Source organism: Balaenoptera musculus, chromosome 9, assembly GCF_009873245.2.
Source record: "Balaenoptera musculus isolate JJ_BM4_2016_0621 chromosome 9, mBalMus1.pri.v3, whole genome shotgun sequence".
Lineage (NCBI taxonomy): Eukaryota > Metazoa > Chordata > Mammalia > Artiodactyla > Balaenopteridae > Balaenoptera > Balaenoptera musculus.
In genome coordinates, this window is record NC_045793.1 from 59854692 (window position 1) to 59878367 (window position 23676).

The 23676-nt window shown below is 37.8% G+C and overlaps 1 protein-coding gene across 3 annotated transcripts in view; it reads left to right on the plus strand.

Annotated features, from left to right (window-relative positions):
* The window catches only part of ASB4 (ankyrin repeat and SOCS box containing 4), a 118462-nt gene that overhangs the window by 46345 nt on the left and 48441 nt on the right, over window positions 1-23676 (plus strand). For 2 of the 3 annotated variants that reach the window (XM_036863132.1, XM_036863134.1), the window contains exons 1-2: window positions 8635-8862; window positions 18928-19227. In XM_036863132.1, coding sequence (XP_036719027.1) covers window positions 8676-8862; window positions 18928-19227 — 487 coding nt within the window. In that variant the 5' untranslated portion in view covers window positions 8635-8675. Of the gene's footprint in view, window positions 1-8634; window positions 8863-18927; window positions 19228-23676 lie in introns of those variants that run through there. The other variant, XM_036863133.1, reaches the window with a different exon arrangement.

Consider the following 23676-nt stretch of genomic DNA (forward strand, 5'->3'; position numbering starts at 1 on the left):
GTTGTGATGTTCTGTTTAGTCTCACTGATATGAACGGCAGCAATGGTAATCCTGGAATGCTTCTGGAATGCTTTACAATGTACAAATCACATTTATATACATTGTTTGGTTTGATTCTTTCAACCACGGAAATTGTTCTTCTGAAATAGTATGCTTAGCACACAGACTTGATCTGCATTGTTACAGAAGTATAGCTGTAATGGTACTAGTTTGCGAGGTCTCTGTTATAAATCGTCTGCCATGCCCCAACATGAAAGGTGATATGGGGACCTTGGAGAACAGAGAATTGAAACCCTAATATAGTTTGAAAAATTTTGGGGTTTGCTCCACTTCAATACTGAATATCCACAAATAAAATGAAGTGTGTACTTTTCTGCTTATTTATGGAAAATATAAAACCATCATCAATGATAAACCATTTTTGAGAACTTACTACCGGGCCAGACACACAGCAAATACAAAAATGCTGTTATAGGCTTAACTTAGAGAATTGGACTTGGGTTCAAGAAGTATAATAAATGAAATAAATGACATACATCAGTTCCACTGTTAAGCTTTATTGAGCTTCAAAAATACCTGAAAAGAGGTAGAGGTATCTGAATGAGGATGGCCTTTTAGGGTCACCTCCTTTACCTTATCTCAGGGCACTAGCATCTCCTGCTCCCGTGACCTAGAAAGCTCTTCCCCTAGATATCAGCATGCCTTGCTCTCACACTTCTTTCAAGTTTTTACTCAGGGAAAGTGAGGACTTCTCTGATCATATATTTGAAATTGCCGTGCTTTCCAAGGCCATAACACCTTCCCAGGACTAGCCTGGAAGTGGAGGATGCTTTTTTTCACTTATTGGCCCAAAGGAACATACATTTTTCTGATCTGTACATGGGTGACTTATGGGCTGGCTGGGATCCTAGACTTTCCCTAGTTTATTTTTCTCTATGGCATGTATTATCACCTGACAAACTATGTTTTTTTAATTGTCTGATTCCCCTATGATCCCTTCACTAGTACACAAGCTCCATAAAGGTAGGGATTTTCTTCATGTGTTTACGGTGCTTAAGAAGAGCCCCAGCAGTGGCTAAGATGAACCTCCAATGACTCTCATTTCCTGGTATTGATGCCTTTCTTTTTCTTTTTCTTTTCCTTTTTTTAGGCCACACTGTGTGGCTTGTGGGATCTTCCCCGCAGGGATATAACCCGGGCCCCTGAAGTGAAAGCCCGAATCCTAACCACTAGGCCACCAGGGAAGTCCCCCATGCCTTTCTTTAATCTTCCTCTCACATCAAATCAGGGCAGTGTGGCCAAAAGAATATGGTGGAAGTGGTGGTGTATGACTTCCTAAGTCAGGTAATAAAAGGCATTGCAGCTTCCAACTTCCTCTCACGGGTTCTTCATTCTGGGGGAAGCCAGCTGCCATGTCATGAGGACGTTCAAGCAGCCCCGTGGAGTACACGGACAGGAACCAAACTGCCTGCACCAACTTGTTAGCTAAGTGACCAAACCGTTTTGAAAGGGGATCTTTTAACACCTAGCCTTTGAGTCTTTCAGCAGAGGACTCAAATATCATGTAGCAGAGACAAGCCTTTCCCTTTCCCATAGTGTCCTGTGTGAATTCCTGGCCCACAGAAACCGTGAGAGATAATAAGTGATTATTATTGCTTTAAGGTCATGCATTTTGGGGTTACTTGTTATGTAGCAAAAGATGACTAATATAGTGCCTGGCCCATAGTAAGTTCCTAATCGATGTTTATTGAATGAAGAGGTAAATTAAGCAGATTTTTTCCTAGGTTACTCAGTGATCATAATACAATGCCTCACAAAACTCTATAAAAAGCCTTTGCTCCAATAGCAACATTGGCTTGGAGTCTCAAGGAGTAGGCTTGAATCTTGGATCTGTCACTTATTTGTCATTTAACCTTGTATAATTCACTTACAGTCTTTGCGTTCTTAGTTTTCCTAATCTGTAAACTAGAAATAATGATGACAATTGTAATTATACCACTAACAGTACCAGCAACCTGAAAGTGCCCTGATGACTTTATAAATCCCTGGATCAGAGCTCTCCTGAAACCCATGCTTTAACTGGAATTGTCCATTCTGTAAACTGATAAATCTTTTTTATTATTTGTCAGTTTCAGTTGTTGGTGTTACCTATAACCAAAAGCAATCTTTATATAAAACATTAACACTAACATATATGACACAATAACAAACAAAACAAGATGACATGTAATCAGTAAGATGCTACATGGTAGACTTAAGTATAGCAGCTAAGAAGAAAAAGATTTCAGACCACCTTAGCAACGATTTCTGTGGGCTGATGGCAAGGACATCCTAATTCATCTGCCTACGAAAGTCAGGGAGGCCCAAGGGGTTCTGTTTTCACAGAAGTTTTGGTTTCTGTAGGTATATCTTAGAAGCCTTGGCTTCTGACTTCTTCTCTGTCGTTGCCTTTGATAGGTAGTTGCTGGCTTAGTAGCATCAAATTCATGTTTAAATGCCTTCAGTGACCAAGGAGCTCTTTGTGTTTCAGAGAAGATACTCCAAGTGGTCAGATTGTGTTGTACACAGACATCAAGAAAACAAGCAGCCGGGCGTCTGTGCCTGCTGCCTCCCCTATAGGTCCTCAGAGAGTACAAGAGGGTCTTCCAGGCCCCTTGCACAATATCATCACCTTGTTAGCAGGTTCTTCACTTTGCTCCGAGCGGAGAGGACACTGTCCTGAGCATGTTGTGAAGCACTAATAAAAAAACTCTTCTTACGGGATGGGGAGTTTTTATTTTTAGGATCAGAGGAGACAGGAATTTCTGACGGGCCTGAATAGACGGAGTGAAATATAGTCTCTGTGTAATTTTGCCTCCTGAGGCCTAGAGAGATGGTGGCTCGAAGCAGTGGTCTGGATAGTGCGGAAAGCTCTCAAATGTGTTTTATTAGCATTGGTCACGTTACTTCCTATATATTAGAATGACCTTGAGGGGCATTTTAATTCAGCTGCTATTTGTTTTGTAAGTGCAAATAATAATCTCTTAGTTTTATCCTCTGCCGCTCAGATAAATTGGTCAATAATTGATTTTTTAGCACAATAATCCAGATGACTTTCTCAATTTTCTACATTTCTTCATGGAAATTTGCTTTGTTTTCTCAAAATGTTCTGCAGAATTTACATTTATTTATTTTTATAGTTATGAGATGGGACCGAAATAGCTTCTGTGGGAAAACTTAAAGTCCTTTCTTTAGGTCAAAATTAGAAATTTGTTTCCAAACATTAAATCAGTGCTTTTAATTTTCATTCTTAAATCGTGTACTTTGTAGCCTTCAGCCTTCAGGGCCAAGTCTTGATGTTTATCAACCCAAGGAAAGAAAGTATGAGAACACCCTAGGATATATTGGCCTTTGATAAGGTTTAAATCTCAGTGCTGACTTTTAGAAATGCAATAGTTGTGAAAATCAGGCTTTAAGAAAATGAGGATTTTTTTCTAAATTATTGTATCTCCTTCTTTAATATATCAAGAACCATGCTCAAAGGATTCAGGATCCAGAGTTTCTTCCACAATGTAAAGATAACAGGTCTTCCACCTATGGAGGGAGGTCAACAAGCTTGCCGACCTAGGGAGACAAAGAAAAAGTTAAAGGGAAGTAAGAAGTCTAAAACTGGACCCTGTTAGTCAGGAAGGCTGGAAGTCTTGAGGGATTATGAGAAGAGATATAGGTTGATTGAGGGGTTAGATGCCACATTCTCATCCCTAGTCACACACTTGTTTCAGAGTTGAACGTTGGTGGAGCCATGGAGAGGGGAGGGGACTTGGTAACAAGATATGCCTGAGGAGGTCTGAAGATGCTGAGATCAGTGGCTCAGCATCAGGGAGAATGTAGACCCCCTGGAGAACCCCAGCCCTCAGCTTAGGTCCATGTCCATTCTGGCCCCAGAAAGATGGCAAGAAGGTGGCTATAGAAAGCTGCTGGTTCTTCATGGTCTCTGTATGAAGTGTGAGAGAGTGGCAGTGTGCCTGGAGAGAGGACACAGAGTTTCAGAGCATACATTGGACTAACATAGCCAGAGGCTGTGGTATTTGAGGACATCAAGATTGGAGGCAAATGACCAGGATCACGTTCTCCAGTGGTGGACGCCAGAAACCTGAATACACCCAGACAAGACCAATTTAGAGGAGCCACTCTGCTATGAAGATCAGGGAGGGTCTAGAGGACAATGAGTTCATCTTAGGACTGCCTCTCCTCTCATGAGGTCATATAAGCTGCATTCCTACCCCTGACTGATCTTCACCTGGTGTACACTGGTCTAGCCATACTGGTTATTTATGGCTAAATTCTCTTCTAATTGATTCTGGATGCTAAGTATTAGTATATTGAACTAGTATTTTGAATTAGTATTGCCCCTATACATATCCCATATTTTCAGAGGGAAATCCATATTAGAAATGCCCATATTAGAGGGAAATTCAAAATTCTCAAAGATAGAGACTTTTATCCAAAGAGACTGAGGATTTACCTAAAGAGACTGCTAAATATTTGGATCAGACTAAGCATATCCGGTTGGACTAAAATTAAGTTGTCCTTCCCTTTGCCACTAAGTTATGTAGAAAACCCATAAGGGGGACCAGATCAATTAATTGCATATAAACAAACTGTATTATTTCTGTATGAAATTCAGTGAATTACAACTTTGTGACAGTTTCTAGTGTACAGGAGATTGGAAAGATCTGGGGACTTCATTACTACTTAAATCCATTAGCTTAATTCCACATGGGCAGGGATTTTTGTTGTTGTCCACTGCAGTGCTCTGAATAAGTGTCTGGCATATTGAAGGTTCTGAGTAGGTATTTGTTGAAGGAATTACAACTGTAACACGAGGCAAGCTTGCAAAGTGCCCTCTAAGAATCCCAATACAATTTCAACAAAAATGGAGTGTCCCTGGTGTCATCCATCAGAATCCTTTGTTTTCAGCTCCCTCTAGGAATATTATGTTCCATGTTAGGCACCAAAATTTAAGAGGGGCATTTATCAATCAACTAAAGAGGATCCGGAAGAGAACAGGCAGGACAAGAGAATTCTGAAAATCACCCCAAATGAGGAACAGTTGACACTACCTGAGGAAAAAAAGTGATTAATGAGAGAGAATGCTATTTTCAAATGTTAGAAAGAGTATAATTATAAATGTATAATTGCATGTTCATAATTAGACTTAACGGGAAGAAATTATGAATAGGCAGATTTTGACTCAGTATAACAAAGAAGCTCTGACTTTAACTTTCCAATAATGGAATGAATTGCTTTGTGAACCACAATGTGAGATTTAATTATGTATTATCTGATATTTTCTTTTCAATATTCATTGGTATTTGCCTCCCTCCCTCTCAACTTATTGTTTATCCTTGAAAGCAGAAAATGTAAAATTTGGAATGGTAAGGTTAGATTAAAAACTTTATTACTGTTAAGAATTATGGAGCCTATTAACTGATCACCCATTATCTTAGTCCCTCAGGTCACAAGGTGGCAAACTCAAATATGAGAACATACCCTTGACTGTTGGGTCTATATCTCACTTGGGTTTTCTGATGTCCATCACAAAGTGAAATTGCAAATTTTGTAAATCAGCTAAGATTTCATGAGATTGATGAAAACGTTGGAGAACTGCCCAAATCACATACAAAACCATTTACTAATGGCAATTTGTCAGTGTTATTTCTGTTAATAATTGAATAAGAAAAGTTTGAGAGCATGAGGATTTGATTGGTGTTTTAGAGGGAACTCCAGCCATTGAGTTTGTATGTTATTGGAATATCAAAGGATGAAGAAAGGCCCTTGGCAAATCTGTTGAAGCTCTTGAGTACGTTTGTAAATATGATTCTTTTTATATATTAGTTTGACAGAAACCATTCAAAAGGTAAAGTACATTGCTTCATGTTATTATGAAATTGAATCAGAAGAATTAAATATCTTTCTCCAAAAATAGTAAACATTGTATTTTGTGGTTCTATGAATTATACAAGTAACTGTCAACCTACAAGTTAAATATTAGATGAAAATATGTTCCCTATAATTTTTGCTTTTCTTTTTCAAGATGAATTAAGAGAAGCCCACCCCCACCCCCCAACTGTGAAATTCAGTCTTAATTTTAGGTAGTGTGAATTTTGGTTATCTTTTCCAGGACTAATTATCCTCCAATGAAGTAAAACTCCTCTTTGTCTCTGTTTCCTCTACCGGGAATGCTTTTCTTTGTCTTAGGTTTGTCAAAAATGGACAAAACGTATTAATCAATAATTGCTATATTTGAGTCACACATGTGGACATAAAAGGAACAGTATCTTATTCTCAACCAAGCATAGTGCTAAGGACGTAAATAATCAATGAATAATTCTTTATTCATTCATTATTCATTTATTCGTTCATACTGGGCACTGAGGGCAGGAGAATGATTTAGTTCCTTACTTTATGGAATCTACAATTCTGTGCTTATGCTGCGTTACCAAGTTATCGTTATTAATACGTTCAGTGCAGAAATACATTTTTATCACAAATGTAAGTTGTGCTCATTGTAGATGACTTCAGAAAATAAGAAAGAGATAAAGAAGAAATCAGATGTAATCTTAGCACTCGGAGATAAAAGCTGATGATATTTGGGAATTGATGCATGCGTACAGAATTTTCTTCCTACGTGTGCATTTAGTACACATATTTATACATTATATAGATAGATACAAATTATGTAAATATATACATATATATTTGTACATTATATAAGTATAGATATTTTTAAAGAATATTTATACTACATATACTATTTTATAAATTACTTATCTCATAGATATTTTACAATCAGTATATATCTACCTAGTCATAGTGACTGAAGGGTGTTTCATTAGATGGATATGACATCATTTGTTTATCAAATTTTTTACTGTCAGTCACTTAGATTGCTTCCATGTTTTTTACTATTGTTAACAATATAATCATCCATATGTACATTTGTATTCATTTATCCATCTGTTATTTCAGGACAAATACGTTACACTACGTTAAGCTTGAAATTTTATCTTCTTGAAGATTTAAAATTAAGAATATTAACAAAAATCTTAAACATTAAAAAACAAAGTTAATCTACAGTATTAGAAGTCAAGATAATCGTTGTCATTGGGGGTCAGGTGAGTGTTTGGATTGGAAAGTGACATAAAGGGGGTTTCAAGTGTACCTGAACTACTCTGTGGTTCGACCTGGGGGTTGGTTACAGGGGTGTGTTCACTTTGTAAAAATTGGACAAGCCGTATACTTATGACTTGTCACTTTCTACTTTCTTGTATTTGTGTTACACATCAATGAAATAAGTTAAAATACTATGTTACGATTTGCATCCACGTCTATATGCTTATGTAAATTCTAAGAATTGAATACTATTATCATTTTTAGTTTTTTAAAATTCATGTTGCTAATTATTCTGCAGAAAGTTTGCACCAGTTCTGACTCCCACAGACAATATATAAAGTGTAATTTCTTTATGTTCAAATTAACATTTACTATCACAATTTTTCTAATTTGTAATGATTTGTACATATAAAAATTGAGTATTTTCCTCTCTTGGAAAATTACAAACTTACAGAAAAGATGAAAAAATAATATCATGGTCATCTGTAAATCCCTCATTAGATTTGCCAACTTTTAATTTTTTGCCTCATTTGCTTTCTCTCTCTGTCTCTGTTTACACACACACACACTCACTCACATATCTATACACGTATATATATATACATATATATACACATTTATTTTTGTATTTCTGAATTATTTGAAAAGAAGCTTTAGGCATCATGACAATTTACCCCTTAAGAATAAGAATATTATTCTACATAACCACAATACTTTTACCACACCTTAAAAAATTAACAATAACTCTATATCATCAAGTAATATCTAGTCCATATTCATATTTCCACAACTGTACCAATATAGTCTTTTCTAACTGATTTTTTAAAATACAAGATTAAATAAAGTTTACTCAGTCATTGCATTTAGCTGTTTTGTCTCTTTAGTCTCTTTTTACCTAAAATAGTCCCCTACCACCATCACCCTACCCTGCTTTCTTTCATGATGTTGACGTTTTTCAAGTCTAAGTCACTTGATAACCTTCTGTTTGTTTTCAAATGTGTATGACCATGCTTGATTTTGCAGGCTCTTATTACAGAATTATTTTATAGGTTTTCAGAAGCACATGTATATTAGCAACTGTAGCAAATTTTCATTTGTGGCTATTGGTTAATCAGAGCAAGACATTGGATCTCCAGTTGGGCACCAGATCACCAGATGTTTTTACTGAGGAAAAAAAAAAAAGTTAAGAGCTTTTAAATCTTACATTATTACTTTGATTGTATAAGAAATAATAGTGACATTTCATTCTCTGAAATGTATTGTGAGGGTTTTCCTTCATATTGATACACTATGTTATTCAATGAATTAGTTAGTATAGAACCAGTTTAAAAGACCTGAGAGTGCAGTGACAGCCAAGAAGGATGTTTTGAAGTTTGAAATGATCCCTATATAAATAGAACGGCTCAGCATAACTTTGGGATAAAATTAGCTGACAGTTTGTGGGCTCTCTAGCGTGTGCCTGTTAGCTTGGTGCCGCTCTCCTGATAAATCACAACAAAGCTTCCAGAGGGAGAGGAAGGATGGACGGCACAGCTGCCCCTATCACTAAATCTGCAGCTGCCAAGTTAGTTAAGAGAAATTTCCTTGAGGCTCTCAAGTCAAATGACTTCGGAAAATTGAAGTCCATTTTAATCCAAAGGGAAATAGATGTGGACACAGTTTTTGAAGTCGAAGATGAGAATTTGGTTTTGGCATCTTATAAACAAGGTAAAAATTATAGGTGTAATTGTAAAATCGATAGAAAATGGATTTGTTTTTTTAATGCACAGCATTAGTCACCCAATCTAAACTGGTAGCTCTTATTATTTCTTTAAATATATACCTAAAAAATATTTCTAATGTAATCTTTTCCTTCTTTTTAAACTAGACAAAATCATGAGCTGGTATATGTATATATAAATATATTTTTTCTTCTCTTTACTTTCCTTCTCTTTTCTTTCTGTATCCCTGTGCCTAGAATTTGAAATCCTGGATAATCATATTCAGTAATGCAATTTTCTTCTATTTCTAACTTTATTTCTTCTTATAAGTACATAGAATAAAGAAACCATCTCTAGATTATGGCTAAACAGGTTGCTGAGATCTAATCCAGACAGTATGACTGGCTTGGGAACAGACTGCCAGCCCTCTGTTAACAGGGCTACTTAAAGATATATCATCTCTACATCCACCTGGAGGAAAAAGAGGATTTTTGCCCCTATTTGAAGGGTTAATAAATGGGTAAGGCTGTACCGTGATACACCTTTATGATCCTTGTCATTTTAATGAGTTTTCAGTTCAGGCAGAAAAGCTGAAACCAGAAAAGACAAAAAGTTAACTTTTTTCCGTGACTACAGTGATAGATCAAAATTGTAGATCTACCTAACACGAAGTATCTGCCTTATGAAGAACTAAGGATAGCAAAAATTAGAACTGAATTTTTTTTTTATCATGGGATTTTCTGGAACCCATGCTTAATAAGTCAGAAATAAATTAGAAGTGCGCAGATTCTGATTTCCCAAATCAGCTAGTTAATGGGAAATTTGAGTAGCGAGGCCATCTGGTAAGCGGACTGCAAACAAACACCATGTTCAACATCACTTCTGTTTAAACAAAATAGATGATAAGGTCTTGTGTACAGCACTGAGAAAGAGAGATCATTTTTTTTTATGTTTAAAATACTTTCCATTTGTATATAAATCATCAGCACCATCAATTTTCAGAAATGAATACTAATGGTATATATTTCTACATTAATTTACTATCAGTTCTGAAGGAAGGATGGAATAGTTGAGGCCAGTTACTGTGTTTATGATTTTTACTTGAGGGTTTTATTATAAATTGGCATTGCTATCTTGATTGGAAAACAAAGAAGAGGTCTGTTTTTTAAAAAGTGGTTGATGGAGATTCTGTTAAGAAAGAATGTATACTATATGATCAGATTACTTTCATCTTATGGATTTGTTCAGTGAAAGACTGCCTGAATGCTAAATACATTTTTAAGGTATTTTTTAAAACTTATATTCGTGCCTAGCTTAAAATAACTTATGTCCAAGTCAGCAGGTAATTTATTTGACCCTGAGTTGTGAAGACTGCCTTTTCTCATCTGAGCATGCCAAATTGCATAGATCATGCGAAGGTTCGGAGGTTGTGAGAAAGGAAGTTTTAGTGGCAGTTTCTGGAGAAGAAGGGTGCCGTTTCTTTGCTTCCAATGGTGTTATCATCCCTGAACGAGAAAAAAATGCATTTTAAAATCTTTCTGTCAATATGAGCTGACTCCCTATGGTCTTCATAGAGCTAAATTTTCATTCATGCAAATGAGTGTTTTCATAGGACTGTGGGATGGGACTTTCAATTAGGGAGAAAGCAAATTACACTCTCTGGATTTGGGGGAAAAAAAAAAGAGAACAGTAACATTCTTATGCATGCCAGGTGGATGAATGCAAGAAATGATAGGATTTGTGGCCATATCTTCAGGGTTTATGCAGGAAATCGTGTGTGTGTGTGTGTGTGTGTGTGTGTGCATGTGTGTGTGTGCACGTACACGTGTGTGTATAGAAAGAAATACACTTACTCTCTGTTTAATATGAATATGGGTATAAGAATCTGTCTCTTTAATCTTAATCCCACATTGAAGCCTCATTTTCTTCAGTTTCTTCAGATATTTTCACATGGCTTCTAGCCTAATTATCAAACTTTTTATTTTAGTCAGGAATGGAAGTGATACATAGAATCCTAGTTGCTAGCCAAGCAAAGTAGACCTAAGTGGTTATGTCAATTTCTAAGTCACAGAGGAATTCCCGGGGACTAGTGTAGAGCTGAGCAGGCTCCACTGGTCATTTGTTCGTTAGTTAGTCAGAATTAGTTAGTTCCTTTCTGAATAATTCTAAGGAATGAGACTCTTTGTGGCCTTGAAGGGTATGTGACTAGATTAAACTTCGTGAGACTTTATTAAATCACAGCAGACTTTTTGGATGTTGAATGCTGTTGAATTGCTATGCATTAGTTTTTGATTTTTTTAAGCACTTTTAAAAAGCTCTACAACAGAAAAGTGCACAAATCATAAGTGTGAAGCTTGATTAATTTTCACAAAATAAACAAACATATGCAACCAGCATCCAGAAGAAGAAATAGAACATTACCTATTTACTTTTAAAGTGTGGGAATCTTCAGGTTTTAGTAATTTTTGGCTTACTAAGCAAGACATTGTGCAAAATCTAGAACATACTATGCTACCTTTAAATTTGCGTGTATAATTAGTAATGTAATCTGTATTCAACATTTGATTGTCCTGTGGAAGATCAACAGTGGTACGTTTAATCCCAAATAATTTTTGTTTCTTTTAGGACATAGGATTTTACATAGGATTTTTAAAAGTGACCACATTTTCTCCCCTAATTATGGTATGTTTAAGCCAGTATGAATGCAAGTTTATACTTTTTGTAAAGGCAACTCAGAAGTCTGTTGGTGAAGAAATCAACGTGGAATCTAAACATTGCAACCCCCAATCCACAATCTAAATGGTACACTAATAATCAAAAGTTGACCTCCAAAGCAAATATAAAATATGGACTTTGTGAGGAAGGTAGAACAAAGTGTCTGGAAATTCACTTCTGCTTCCCCATCTCATTGAGTAACTTCTCTCACCTGTGAGAAAAAGAACAGATTTAGAAGCCAGCATCCAGGTTCAGATGGCAGGCCCTGCCTAGCCCCAGCACCTAATAATGATTCTTAAAGTTTGAGACATCTCATTCTATTTTTTCAAGTTATTTTAAACTTCATAATCAAATCTTCAGATAAAATTATGTTTTATCAATTAAAAATATTTCTCTCACACTTTGTAAAGCAAACATTAAAAACATTCTGGTTGGGACTTCCCTGGTGGTCCAGTGGTTAAGAATCCACCTTCCAATGCAGGGGACGCAGGTATGATCCCTGGTGGGGGAACTAAGATCCCACATGCCGTGGGGAATGAAACCCGCGCACTATAGAGCCCTCGAGCCACAACTAGAGAGAAGCCCACGTGCTGCAACTAAGACCTGACGCAGCCAAATAATAATAAAATAAAATTTAAAAAAAAAGAAAGCCATTCTTTAAAAAAAAGAAACATTCCGGTTGGCATTTGCATTATCTCCTAGAGAATGGCAGATACATGGGTCTGAAAAGTAAAAACAAGTAAGCAAAATTACATCTACCAGCTGACCACTTTAAAATGGGAATGAAGTGAAGAAAAGTTAAATACACGAACAACTTTTAACTGCCAAATGCAATTAGCAGTTGAATAGTCAAGGGATGTCAATGATATAAAGTTTGTTATGAGCCAAGCGCACAGTATTTATAGTGAAAGTGGGTCTCTAAGAAAACGCGAAGCTATTCATATTGGTTCTCACTAGGCGATCTCCATACGGGAAACGTGAATATCCATAAAGCTGTTTCCAAAGGTTTTTCAACCACACATTTGATTCTCCTTCAGATGCATGAGCCTTGGCTCATTAATGTTACAGGCAGAATATCATACTTATCTCTTTGGTATGGAATTCCCTAGTCAGCAAGGTTAATCAGAGTCCTTTTATTAATCAGTGTAATGCACTGTAAGTACTTCGTTTATGGCCCACAGCCGCAGGTTCTTTGGTTGATAGTCATATTTTTAATTAAAATAACCAATGAATGATTTCACTGGAAAACTTTCTGGCAGGTACTCTATCTACTTTACTAAGTAGCAACTGCCTTCCAAATATGTTGAAAGCTCTTATTTTCACTCTCTTAATGAGTCATCTTCTTATCACCTAATTTTCCTCTTTGCCAGAAATTCACTCTCCTACTTTCCTATTGCCATCCCAGGGTTCTTTTCCTTTCCTAGGTGTTCAAATTTTTTTCTTTTAAATTTTACATTTCAAGCTTATTTCTTTTTCTCTCCTGGGGAAACTCTGAGATTTATCCTGAAAATATTAACTATTAAAAAATAGGCAAGAATTGTGCTCCAGCCTGTAATCCTTCAGGACTGTGTAAATACGTGGACACAGCAGAGCAAATGTCTGCTTATCCAGCCATGAGCAGTGTGTGTAACCTTTGTCTGTAATAACAGAGGCTTCTTGTGTGTGGGGTTCTTTGGACTCAGATAACATTACAGCTGATAACTGTGGCAGAGCCTAGTTTAGCTGAAGGTTTACCAGAGATGTGTATATCCCCCCAAACACTGGAGCAGAATCAACCCTTCTTCCAAAAGATGGCCCAAACACTTCGCTCCCTACTATATTTCCTGAGCCGGGGGTTTTCTACTCAGTGACTCAGGCATATCTCTGGATTCAGATTTAAATTAAACACACACACACACACACACACACACACACACACACACGCACAAAGGATTGGTCTGTGTTTTTGTGTAGGGGCATAACTCCTAAATTCCTTTAGAACTTTGCTGAGAATTGATATTGGTTTGGAGGTGGACTGCATGTAGCTTTCAGATCATTGATGGCTATTTAGAGATCTGGGGGAGACTAGGTATACAAACATGGGCACTTCCTGCTACTTAATCTCTACAAGATATTTATCCTCATTTGTAAAGTGGAGGCTTTGTCAAGACCCCCTCTAGATCTCCTGCATGCTGATAATCTTCAATGTTTTGAAGGGGAAATTATATAAACAGATTAAGTGTCATGGTCTGGGGAAGGTAAAAAGTAATGGTAGATGCTATAAATCCACATGGGTGTGGCCTATATTTGAGAGTTCTCTCTGGGAGTTTTTCCTAGGAGAAAGAATCTGTATTTTCTTCTCAGTTAAGCTCATTGCTCAAGCAGAGCTCAAGCAGAAGGCATCACTGCCCACAGACTGCAGACCTGGGGTGAGAACCAAGTAGTTTACATTAGGGGAAGCAGTGCCTTCCTCACCTCTGGCCCCATCAAGGGCTTTGTTCCTGGGTTTTACTCCCTCCCCACAGTCCTTTGTGCAATCTGAGCACACAGTCAAAGGGCATCCTGGACTCTGCAGAAGTGAGCAGAGGGGGGCCCTTTGAAAGACAAATGCTAAGAATAAATCACATTTTGAGTTCTGAAGCCCTGGGACAATATTGCTGTGGAAAGAAGGGAGAGCGTACAAAATGAATCTGCCTGATTAGTTAACTGTATTTCTGTCATGCTGTGACCATTGGGGGTTACATTTTGCAGGACACATTTTGATCTCTTGACATACTAGCATCGACACAAGTGTGTTAATGGGTGCTGCATCACTGTGGTTTCTGGCGATGGCATTACCTCAGGTTTGGTCATCAGTGAGGGTAGGTGTGGTGGAAAGGACACTCCTGCTTGTTTCCACACTTGGTACACAGTGACCTGTGGCCGTATCGTCATTTAAAGGTGGTGATTGTATGTGTGTGGCCTGTTTGCTGTGGACTGCTTCTGTCTCTGCAGTGGGCTTTCCTGCTTTGCAAGGGCTTGAATTATCCAGAAACTCCTCCCCACTACCCCCCACCAAAGTTCTGCAATGCAGCTTCAAGATACATTGCGACAGACCCTGATCTGTATCCGACTATCTCTTCTCTTCCTATCTCTCCACTCAGCTCCCTAGGGGCACCAGCTAAGGGGTCTTGTTGCCACCCACCCATCTACATTCCTACCACCCACATTCCTTTCTAGGAGAGGTGAGTTGTAGGCACAGTTCCATTTATGAGGTTGGCTGAATTCCAACACCTGGCCATCTCTGAGCCCAATTTACTGGTTAATGATTATGATTATAGGACACACAGATGAAACTGATTGAGAGGTCAAGGATGACTGATTCATGTAATAAACAGGCAAGATAGATTCTCTAGGTGCTACTGGGAATTTAGGAGGAAGAAAATAAAATCAACCAGCAAATGTATCTCCATATCAGAGATGTGACATATAGATGAATTCGGGGTCTTCTTTCTTTCCTTATGATTTGTGAAGCAGGCTTGGCGCTAAACCTATTCTACTTCCACAAAGACAAAGACAGATGGAAACCCTGCATTGCAGATATTCTGAGTCCATTAGCTTGGACTGAGGCAGACGACTTATGGCTCTAGCAGGCTGAAAAAGTGGCAGTTTTCTCATCTGGAAAATGAAAGGCTTGGACTGGATAATCTTCCCTCCAGCGCTAACATTCTGTGTTTCTTTGATTTTACATCAAAATGGTGTTTTCTTAATCAGCTCTCTGCTGCTTCCTTTCTGAGATCATTTTTCTTACCACTGCAGAAGCAGACTTGAGTTTCCAATCAGTTGCTGCATAGAGCTGCCTAATCTTTGCTGTTAATTGGCAAGCAAAACACACTCCAGTTTTCAGATCTGGAACCAGCTTCTTTGCAAGAGAGTTAGAAGAGGCTGTCTTTGCAAATTGCTTGTAGAGGAAATTTGAGTATTAAGATGACTAAGTATTGGTATTAAGTGATTCATTCCTTATCAAAAGCAGGTTGCATACCATATAGTTTAAAAACTATGCTTGGAACACAGATTCAATGTGCACAGCTAAATGGAAATGTATATATGGATATATACAAATGTGTGTGCATATCTATTTACACACACACTCACACACACACACGCACACACACACAGGCACAGGGTTGATCCTCCCCAGTCCAGACTGTCTGTGAAACTATTTGTCTCTACCAGGGAAAATCCATATCACCAAATACCTTCCCTTTTCAGTGTCTGAAATCTGGAATTAGTATCTTAGAACTTAATTCTATTGTATGAATACAGATTCCTACATAAATTCAGATAATCCTAAGAGGGTCACACTTTAAACAATCCTCAGTCTATTAGACCTTAGTGTAAATTAACTTTGGATTTCTTTTTAAAGAACAACTTTGGATAAGGGGAGAGTTGGGAGGACGAGAAAGCAAAATGGCCCTAGAATTCTGAGTGAGATGAAAAGAGATTAAAGTGTGTGTGAGTGTGTGTGTGTGTCTGTCTGTCTGTCTTTCTGTCTGTCTAGGTTGGAGGGTGGGCCATAGAAAAACAAACTTCTGGTTGGGAGCATTCATTCCCTCAGGATTAATCAGCATTGTGCATAACCCTATAAATAACCTCTTTTTTTAAAAATATAAATTTATTTATTTTTGGCTGCGTTGGGTCTTCGTTGCTGTGCGTGGGCTTTCTCTAACTGTGGTGAGTGGGGGCTACTTTTCGTTGGCAGTGCACGGGTTTCTCATTGTAGTGGCTTCTCTTGTTGCGGAGCACAGCTCTAGATGCGCGGGCTTCAGTAGTTGTGGCTTGTGGGCTCTAGAGTGCAGGCTCAGTAGTTGTGACGCACGGGCTTAGTTGCTCCGCAGCATGTGGCATCTTCCCAGACCAGGGCTCGAACCCGTGTCCCCTGCTCTGGCAGACAGATTCTCAACCACTGCACCACCAGGGAAGCCCTAAATGACCTCTTTAAACTAAATTATTTTTCCCCCTGGACAGGAGCACAACAGTTTATTTTAATTTTATTTATTTTTATAAATAGTAATACATGCACAACGTACTAAATTTAAAAGCTCAAGGGGAGCATTGAAGGATAAGTAAATCTATGTTCTTGTCCCCCAGTCCCCACCAGTGCAACCAGTTTCTTGTGTTAGGTGTTTATAAATATTTTCTTACATGTTAGCCTTTATGCACACTCTTCGGCTCCCTGCTTCTCTCACTCAATAATATATCTTGAGATTTTTTCCATACCAGTATACACAGAACCGCCCCCTTCTTTGTAATGACTGTATAGTGTTCCACTGTATGGATGTACATACTTTATTTAAACAGTCTCCTATTGATGAAGATTGAGGTTGTTTCCAATCACTAACCATTAAGAACAATGCTGTAGTGCAGTGCATGTTGTTGTCCTGGGCCAGGTTACCAGGATTTATAACTCCCGGGAACTTCATACTCTTCATAAAGAGTTCAATGCAAGTAGTGTTCCTGGGAGTTGTGTAATACAGTGGCCCTTATATGGCATTTCACACATGAGTGAATGTACTTGTAGCATAAATACCCGGGAGTGGTGCATAGGTAGTTCTTTTCACTCAAATGAGAGACTTTTAATACCTGATCACCAGGCCCACCTTTAACGTGGTCATCATCCTCTGAGTGCCCTCCAGATGCTCATTTTTGTTGCCAGAAGTATTCACAATATTTTAGATTTTTCTGACCTAATCTAATCAGTGAAGAATACAACTTTTACTTCTCTTGTTCTGGGCGCTATACCCTATTAATGTAGCTAAAGATTGTATCAGCATTTAGGCAGCTTCATCTTACTGTTGGCTCATTTCTAGATTATTGTCAACTCAGATACTTAGGTTTTTCCTCAAATAAATTACCATTAAATCATAATCTGCTGGGACTTCCCCGGTGGTTCAGTGTTTAAGACTCCGCACTTCCAATGCAGGGGACGTGTGTTCGATCCCTGGCTGGGGAACGAAGATCCCATATCCCACGTGGTGCGGCCAAAATATTAAATAAATAAATAAATAAATAAATAAATAAATAAAGACGATCTTTCCAAAAAAAAACTCATAATCTGCTTACCTTGTACTCGCATAGTGGAAGTTTTACAACCTATTGTAAAAACAAACTTCTGATTTATCCATGTTAAAATTTATTTTGTTGTTTCCACCCTAGAGTCTCTTCTAAGCTGTTGAGCTATGTCTACATCTTCATCTTGCCATTAAATATTTCATCTTTCTGTACCTATTTTCCGTTCTCCACTCATAGTGAGCTTAATGCCGTGGCTCTGGGTATTGACATTGAAAAAAAGATTTATAAAGTTATCTTTGTTATAGCTTGTCAAAATGGCAATCATTGGACACTTGGGAAAAAAGGACTAGTTCAGTGTTTAGAAGTCAGAGGTAGGAGGGAAAAAGGAAAGAGAAAGAGAGAGGGTGAGAGGGAGGGAGGGTAGGGGAGAGAGAGAGAGAGAGAGATTTCCAACAACTAATGGGAAAATTTTATTTAAGATCTCAGTTCTAGGAACAACTCTGCTTCTCCTGACCAAATAATTTGTGTATAGCTTGTGGGCATAGTTAATTGTGCAACACATCATGTTTTCCTGTTTATTTTGGCTGCTGGGAAGTTCAAAGGCAAATTTACAGTGTGGTTCTAGCATATATAGAACACAGTTTATATTTTGGGTAACTATCTGACCCTGGACCTCTTTTTATTTTCCTTCCTTATTTTTTCCTTTGCCCTTATTTTCTAGATCATTAAAAAAATCTTGTGTAAAATTTGTAAGCTGCTATAAATTCTTCTTAATTCTTCTTCGGAAAGAGGTGTTGTATAAACTGATAGACAGGCAAATAAAATCTTGGTGTGACAAATTTTCTAAAGACATCAAATACATTCACACCTTAGCTTGACAATAGCTACAACTAGAGGGAAAAAGAACTGTGATGGAATGAAAATTATAAGCTTGTAAGTAACAGCTTTGGAATCATTCAAGGCAATGACTGGGAGTTAAAAAAAATTCTTTAATAAGAATGTCATGTAAATCATCACGTAAAATAAAATGCAATCGCATAAATGAAGGTCTCAAACACAAATGCCTTGGACAGCCAGGAAGGTAAAGTAAATGAAGGACCAAGATAATAGGGAATAGTAGAGAGCCCCTGTCCCATTTAAGTAATCCAAATACACTACTAAGCTAAACATTTGCAGATCCATCAGCCACTAGTTTACAACTTCCAAATCATCCCCCCAATTTTATAAATGTGACGAAAGTAAAACACTTTGTAAAAATCCTCACTAATTCTCACAGGGAGAAATTCTAGGCCAAGAAGTTAAACTTTCTCTCCCTTTCTTTTTTCAGGTTATTGGTTGCCTAGTTACAAATTAAAGTCTTCCTGGGCCACGGGCCTGCATCTTTCTGTCTTGTTTGGTCACGTGGAATGTCTTCTGGTGCTACTGGACCACAATGCTACAATCAACTGTAGACCTAATGGGAAAACCCCTCTTCATGTGGCTTGTGAAATGGCCAACTTGGATTGTGTTAAGATTCTCTGTGACCGTGGAGCAAAGCTCAATTGCTACTCCTTAAGTGGACACACGGCTTTACACTTCTGTACAACTCCAAGCTCCATCCTGTGTGCCAAGCAATTGGTTTGGAGAGGTAAGCCTTTCTGGGTGGCTGAAATTGTCATCTACTTGCCCAGTCATGGTTTTGAAAATTGGTGACCCTTACTTACCTCCGGCAATGTAGTACGTGTCTCTATTCATTAAGCCTAATTCAGGGGGCCCTAAAAATATGTAGAGAGATAGTTATGTTGGCCCCGGTCATTCAGTGATGATCACATTGAATTCTTATTACTGTTTTAATTGTAGGAGTCTCGTTAATTTACACATTTATTTAACAAATAGTTATTAGCTTCTATGATGTCAGGTAATGTACTAAGAAAGTAAAAAGAGAAAATAGTTTCTGCCCTCTAGGAGCTTATATTCTAGTAAGGGAGATGAATATTGATGAAATAAATTATAAATACATAACTATAAATTGGGAAAGGAGCAAAATAAGGTGCTATGAAAGAGAATGTCAGGAGTAAACTATTATAAAATGTATAAAACTTCTCTAAAGATACGATATTTAAGCTGAAACTTTATAATGAGAAGGAGCTGGCCATTAAAAACAAGAGCAAAGAAGAAAAGTCTAGGGCTAGGGAATAGCATGTGCAAAGTTGCTAGGGGAGCCAAAAACTTGGAATATCCAACACATGGAAGAAGGCCAGTATGGCCAGAGTATCATTGGGGGGTGGGTGGGAGGGACAAGAGGGTAGAGGGGAGTGCCGCCAAATGACATTGGATGTGTCAGATCATATAGGGCCTGATGGGGGCCGAGTATGGGGTTTAGAAATGGAGCCACTGAAAAGTTTAAAGCAAGGCAATGACACGGTTTAACTTTCACTTAAAATCATCAGTATGGCGTCATTCATAAGCTGGGTTGGAGAAGGCCAAGAATGGAAGCAGGGAGACGAGCAGGGAAACTCTTGCAATAGTGTAGGTGAGGGGGATGATGATTTGCACTAAGGGGAAAGCTTGGATAGGAAAATTAGAAAATGGGTTTGCAATATGTTTTAGAAGCAGAATTGGTGGGACTTGGAGATGGATTTGATATAGGTGGGGGTGGGGCTGGGTGACAGAAAAGGAAGTTTCAAGAATCATTGCCAGGTGTGGGGGGGGGGGGGGAAAGAATCATTGCCAGGTTTCTGGCTTTAGAAAAGGGCTGGAGAGTGATGCCGTTTTTTAAGATGGGAAAACTTGGGGAAGAAGCATGTATGTGGGGAGATCGTTATACCATTTTTTTAAAGTTGGGTTTACAGAGGTATAATTTATATACCGTAAATTCACTGTTTTTGAGTAATAGATAGTCGTGAAACCATTCACCACAATTATCTCAAAAAATCCCCCGATGCCCTTGGTAGTTAATTTCCTCACTCTCCCCCCACCCCTGGCAACTATTGATCTGTTTTCTGTCCCTTTAGTTTCATCTTTTCAGAATGTCATATTAATTAAATTATACAATATATAACCTTTTGAGGCTGGTTTCTCCAGTTTAGCATAATGCATTTGAGATTCATCAATGTGACTGCACTCACCAGTAAATCATACCTTTTTATTGCTGAATAGTATTCCGTGTATAGATGTAACACAGTTTATTCACTCCCTAGTAGAGGGGCATTTAGATTGCTTCTAGTTTTTGACAATTTTGAAAAAAGCTGCTATAAACATTTGCATACATGTTCTTGTATGGACATGTTTCATTTCACTTGGGTAAGTGCCTAGGAGTGGGAAGATGGGTTGTATGGTAAGTTTATAAGAAACTGCCACACTGTCTTCCAAAGTGCTTGTACCCTTTTGCATTTCCGCCAGCAGTGTATAAGAGCTCCTGTTATCCTCCATCCTTGTCAGAACTTCGTAATGTCAGATTTTTAAAAACTGTTTTAGCCATCCTAATAAGTATTAATAGCATCTCATTATGATTTTAATTTGAATTCCTCTAATGACCAAAGACATTGAGTATGTTTTCATGTATTTATCTGCCAGCTGTGTGTTCACTTTGGTGAAATATCTGTTCACTTCTTTTGCTTCTTTTTTTTTTTTTTTAAATGGCTGTTTGTTTTCTTGTTATTGATCTGTGAGAGTTCTTAATATATTTTGGATACTAGCCCTTTGTCAAATATGTGTTTTGCAAATATTTTAATTCATTCTTTGGATTTTCATTTTTCTAATGGTGTTTTTAAAAGAGCAGAAGTATTTAATTTTGATAAAATCAGTTTATCAATTTTTACCTCTTATGGTTTGTGCTTTGTGTTCTAGCTAAGAAATGTTGGATTAACCCAAGTAACAAAGGTTTTCTCCTTTATTTTTCTTCTAGAAGTTTTATAATTTCAGGTTTTACTTTTATGTCTTTGATTCATTTTGAGTTATTTTTTGCATATGGTGTGAGGTATGGGTTGAAGTTCATCTTTTTTCGTGTATGGATGGCCAATTGTTTCAACATCATTTGTTGAAAAGATTATTCTTTCACCATTGAATTGTTTTGATATTTTTCTCAGAAGTCAATTGGCCGGGACTTCCCTGGTGGTCCAATGGTTGAGACTTCGCCTTCTAGGGGTGCAGGTTCGATCCCTGGTCGGGGAACTAAGATCCCACATGCCTCACAGCCAAATAACCAAAACATAAAACAGAAGCAATATTGTAACAAATTCAATAAATACTTTAAAAATGGTCCACATAAAAATCTTATAAAAAAAGTCAATTGGCCAAATATGTATGGGTCCGTTGATCTATATATCTATTTTTTGCTAATCCTCCACTGACTTGGTTGCTTTATATCAAGTCTCAAAAGCACATAGAGTGAGTCCTTCTAGGTTAGTTTTAAACATGAGAGGTTTCAGACCTCTTTGAGACATCAAAGTGAATAAGTCAAGGATACACTTGATATAAAAGTATATATTTCAGAAAAGAGCTCTGAACTAAAGCAGTAAGTTTAGGAGCCATTGGCCTATAGATTGTATTTGAAGCCAAGGAAATCAATGAACTCACCTGGATAAACAGTGTAGAGAGATAAAAGAGAACTTAGGACCAAGCTCTGACAAATTCTTTTTTTTTTTTTTTTTTAAAGAGTAACACTTTTTTTTAAAAATTTATTTTTAGCTGTGTTGGGTCTTCGTTTCTGTGCGAGGGCTTTCTCTATTTGCGGCGAGCGGGGGCCACTCTTCATCGCGGTGCACGGGCCTCTCACTGTCGCGGCCTCTCTCTGACAAATTCTTATGTTTAGATGTTAGCAGGATGGAGAGGAGGCAATAAAAGAGAGTGAAATTATTCTAGGGTTTTGATTTCCTTGTGATAACCACTTTCCTCTATAATTCTTTATTTCTAAGAGTGTGTTAAAATATATTCCACACTAAAAAAAAAAGAAGAGTGAAATGGATTGATAAATGGAGTTGGAGAAAATCCAAGAGCATTTTTGACATCAGAGAAACTAAGAAAAAGGCAGGTTCAAGAATGGGGGAGTGGTCAGCTGTATTGATAGCTACTGAGAGGTTTAATCAGATGTTCATGAGATTAAGTGACAGAGTTACCGCTGACAAAAATAGTTTTGGTGAAATGGTAGGTGCAGAAGCCAGATCAGAAGATGTGAATGGGAGGTTAGAAACTAGAGGTGGCATATGCTGGCAACTGTTAAAAGAAATTTGGCTGCAAACGTGAGCATACGAGTAGCATGATTGCTGAAGGGGGTTGGGGGGGGGCGTTTGTCACAGGAGACTACTATCTACAGTTGAAGATAAAAGGAAATGTTTGTACGCTGAAGGAAATGATTTATAGAAAGCAAACAGTTGAAGGTGCATGAGACAGGATAACTGAAAGGTCCAAATCTTAGAGAAGTTGAGATGGGATGAAATCCAGAGACCTTGAGACACATCCTCCTTTTCAGCAGGTGAGCCAAAGTAAAAGATGGTTTTAATGCCAAAGCACTTGTAGATTTGGTTGTGGTAAGATGAGGGAGTCCCTATCTGGTACAAAGTCATCAGCCAAAATGAGAGCAGGAAGACTGGAAATTGGATGAGAGAGGGGAAGATATGGAAAGGTCATGGGGAAAGAATGGGAGGACATGCTTGAAGATGCTATGGTCTTCTCAACCTGTGAGAACTAAAGGGAAAAAAAAATCAACCCGGCTTATTCTGCTTCTTGCCTGCCCTGGGAGGAAGGGCCTAGGGCAGAGATGCTTGGAGAAGGGCAGGCATCCATTGGAGCTTATCCACTTTCCCTTCCCGCATGGGGCCATCACCACCTTTCACATTTACTTATACATTTATTTTTAGATTTAGTTTCTTTAATCTACATTTTAACTAATTAATTTAAACTTTTAAGCTGTTTATCTTCAAAATTTTTGGAAAGTTAAGAAATTATATATTTGTTTAGTTATTGATCTTTTATATCGCTGCCTTTTCATCAACCACGGACTAACAGTGAGCTCCTGACCTCGTCTTTCCTCAGAGATGTTACCACACAGCTTTCCCAGAGGACACAGTTATTCCCCATGTGCTTTATCCCTGTCGAC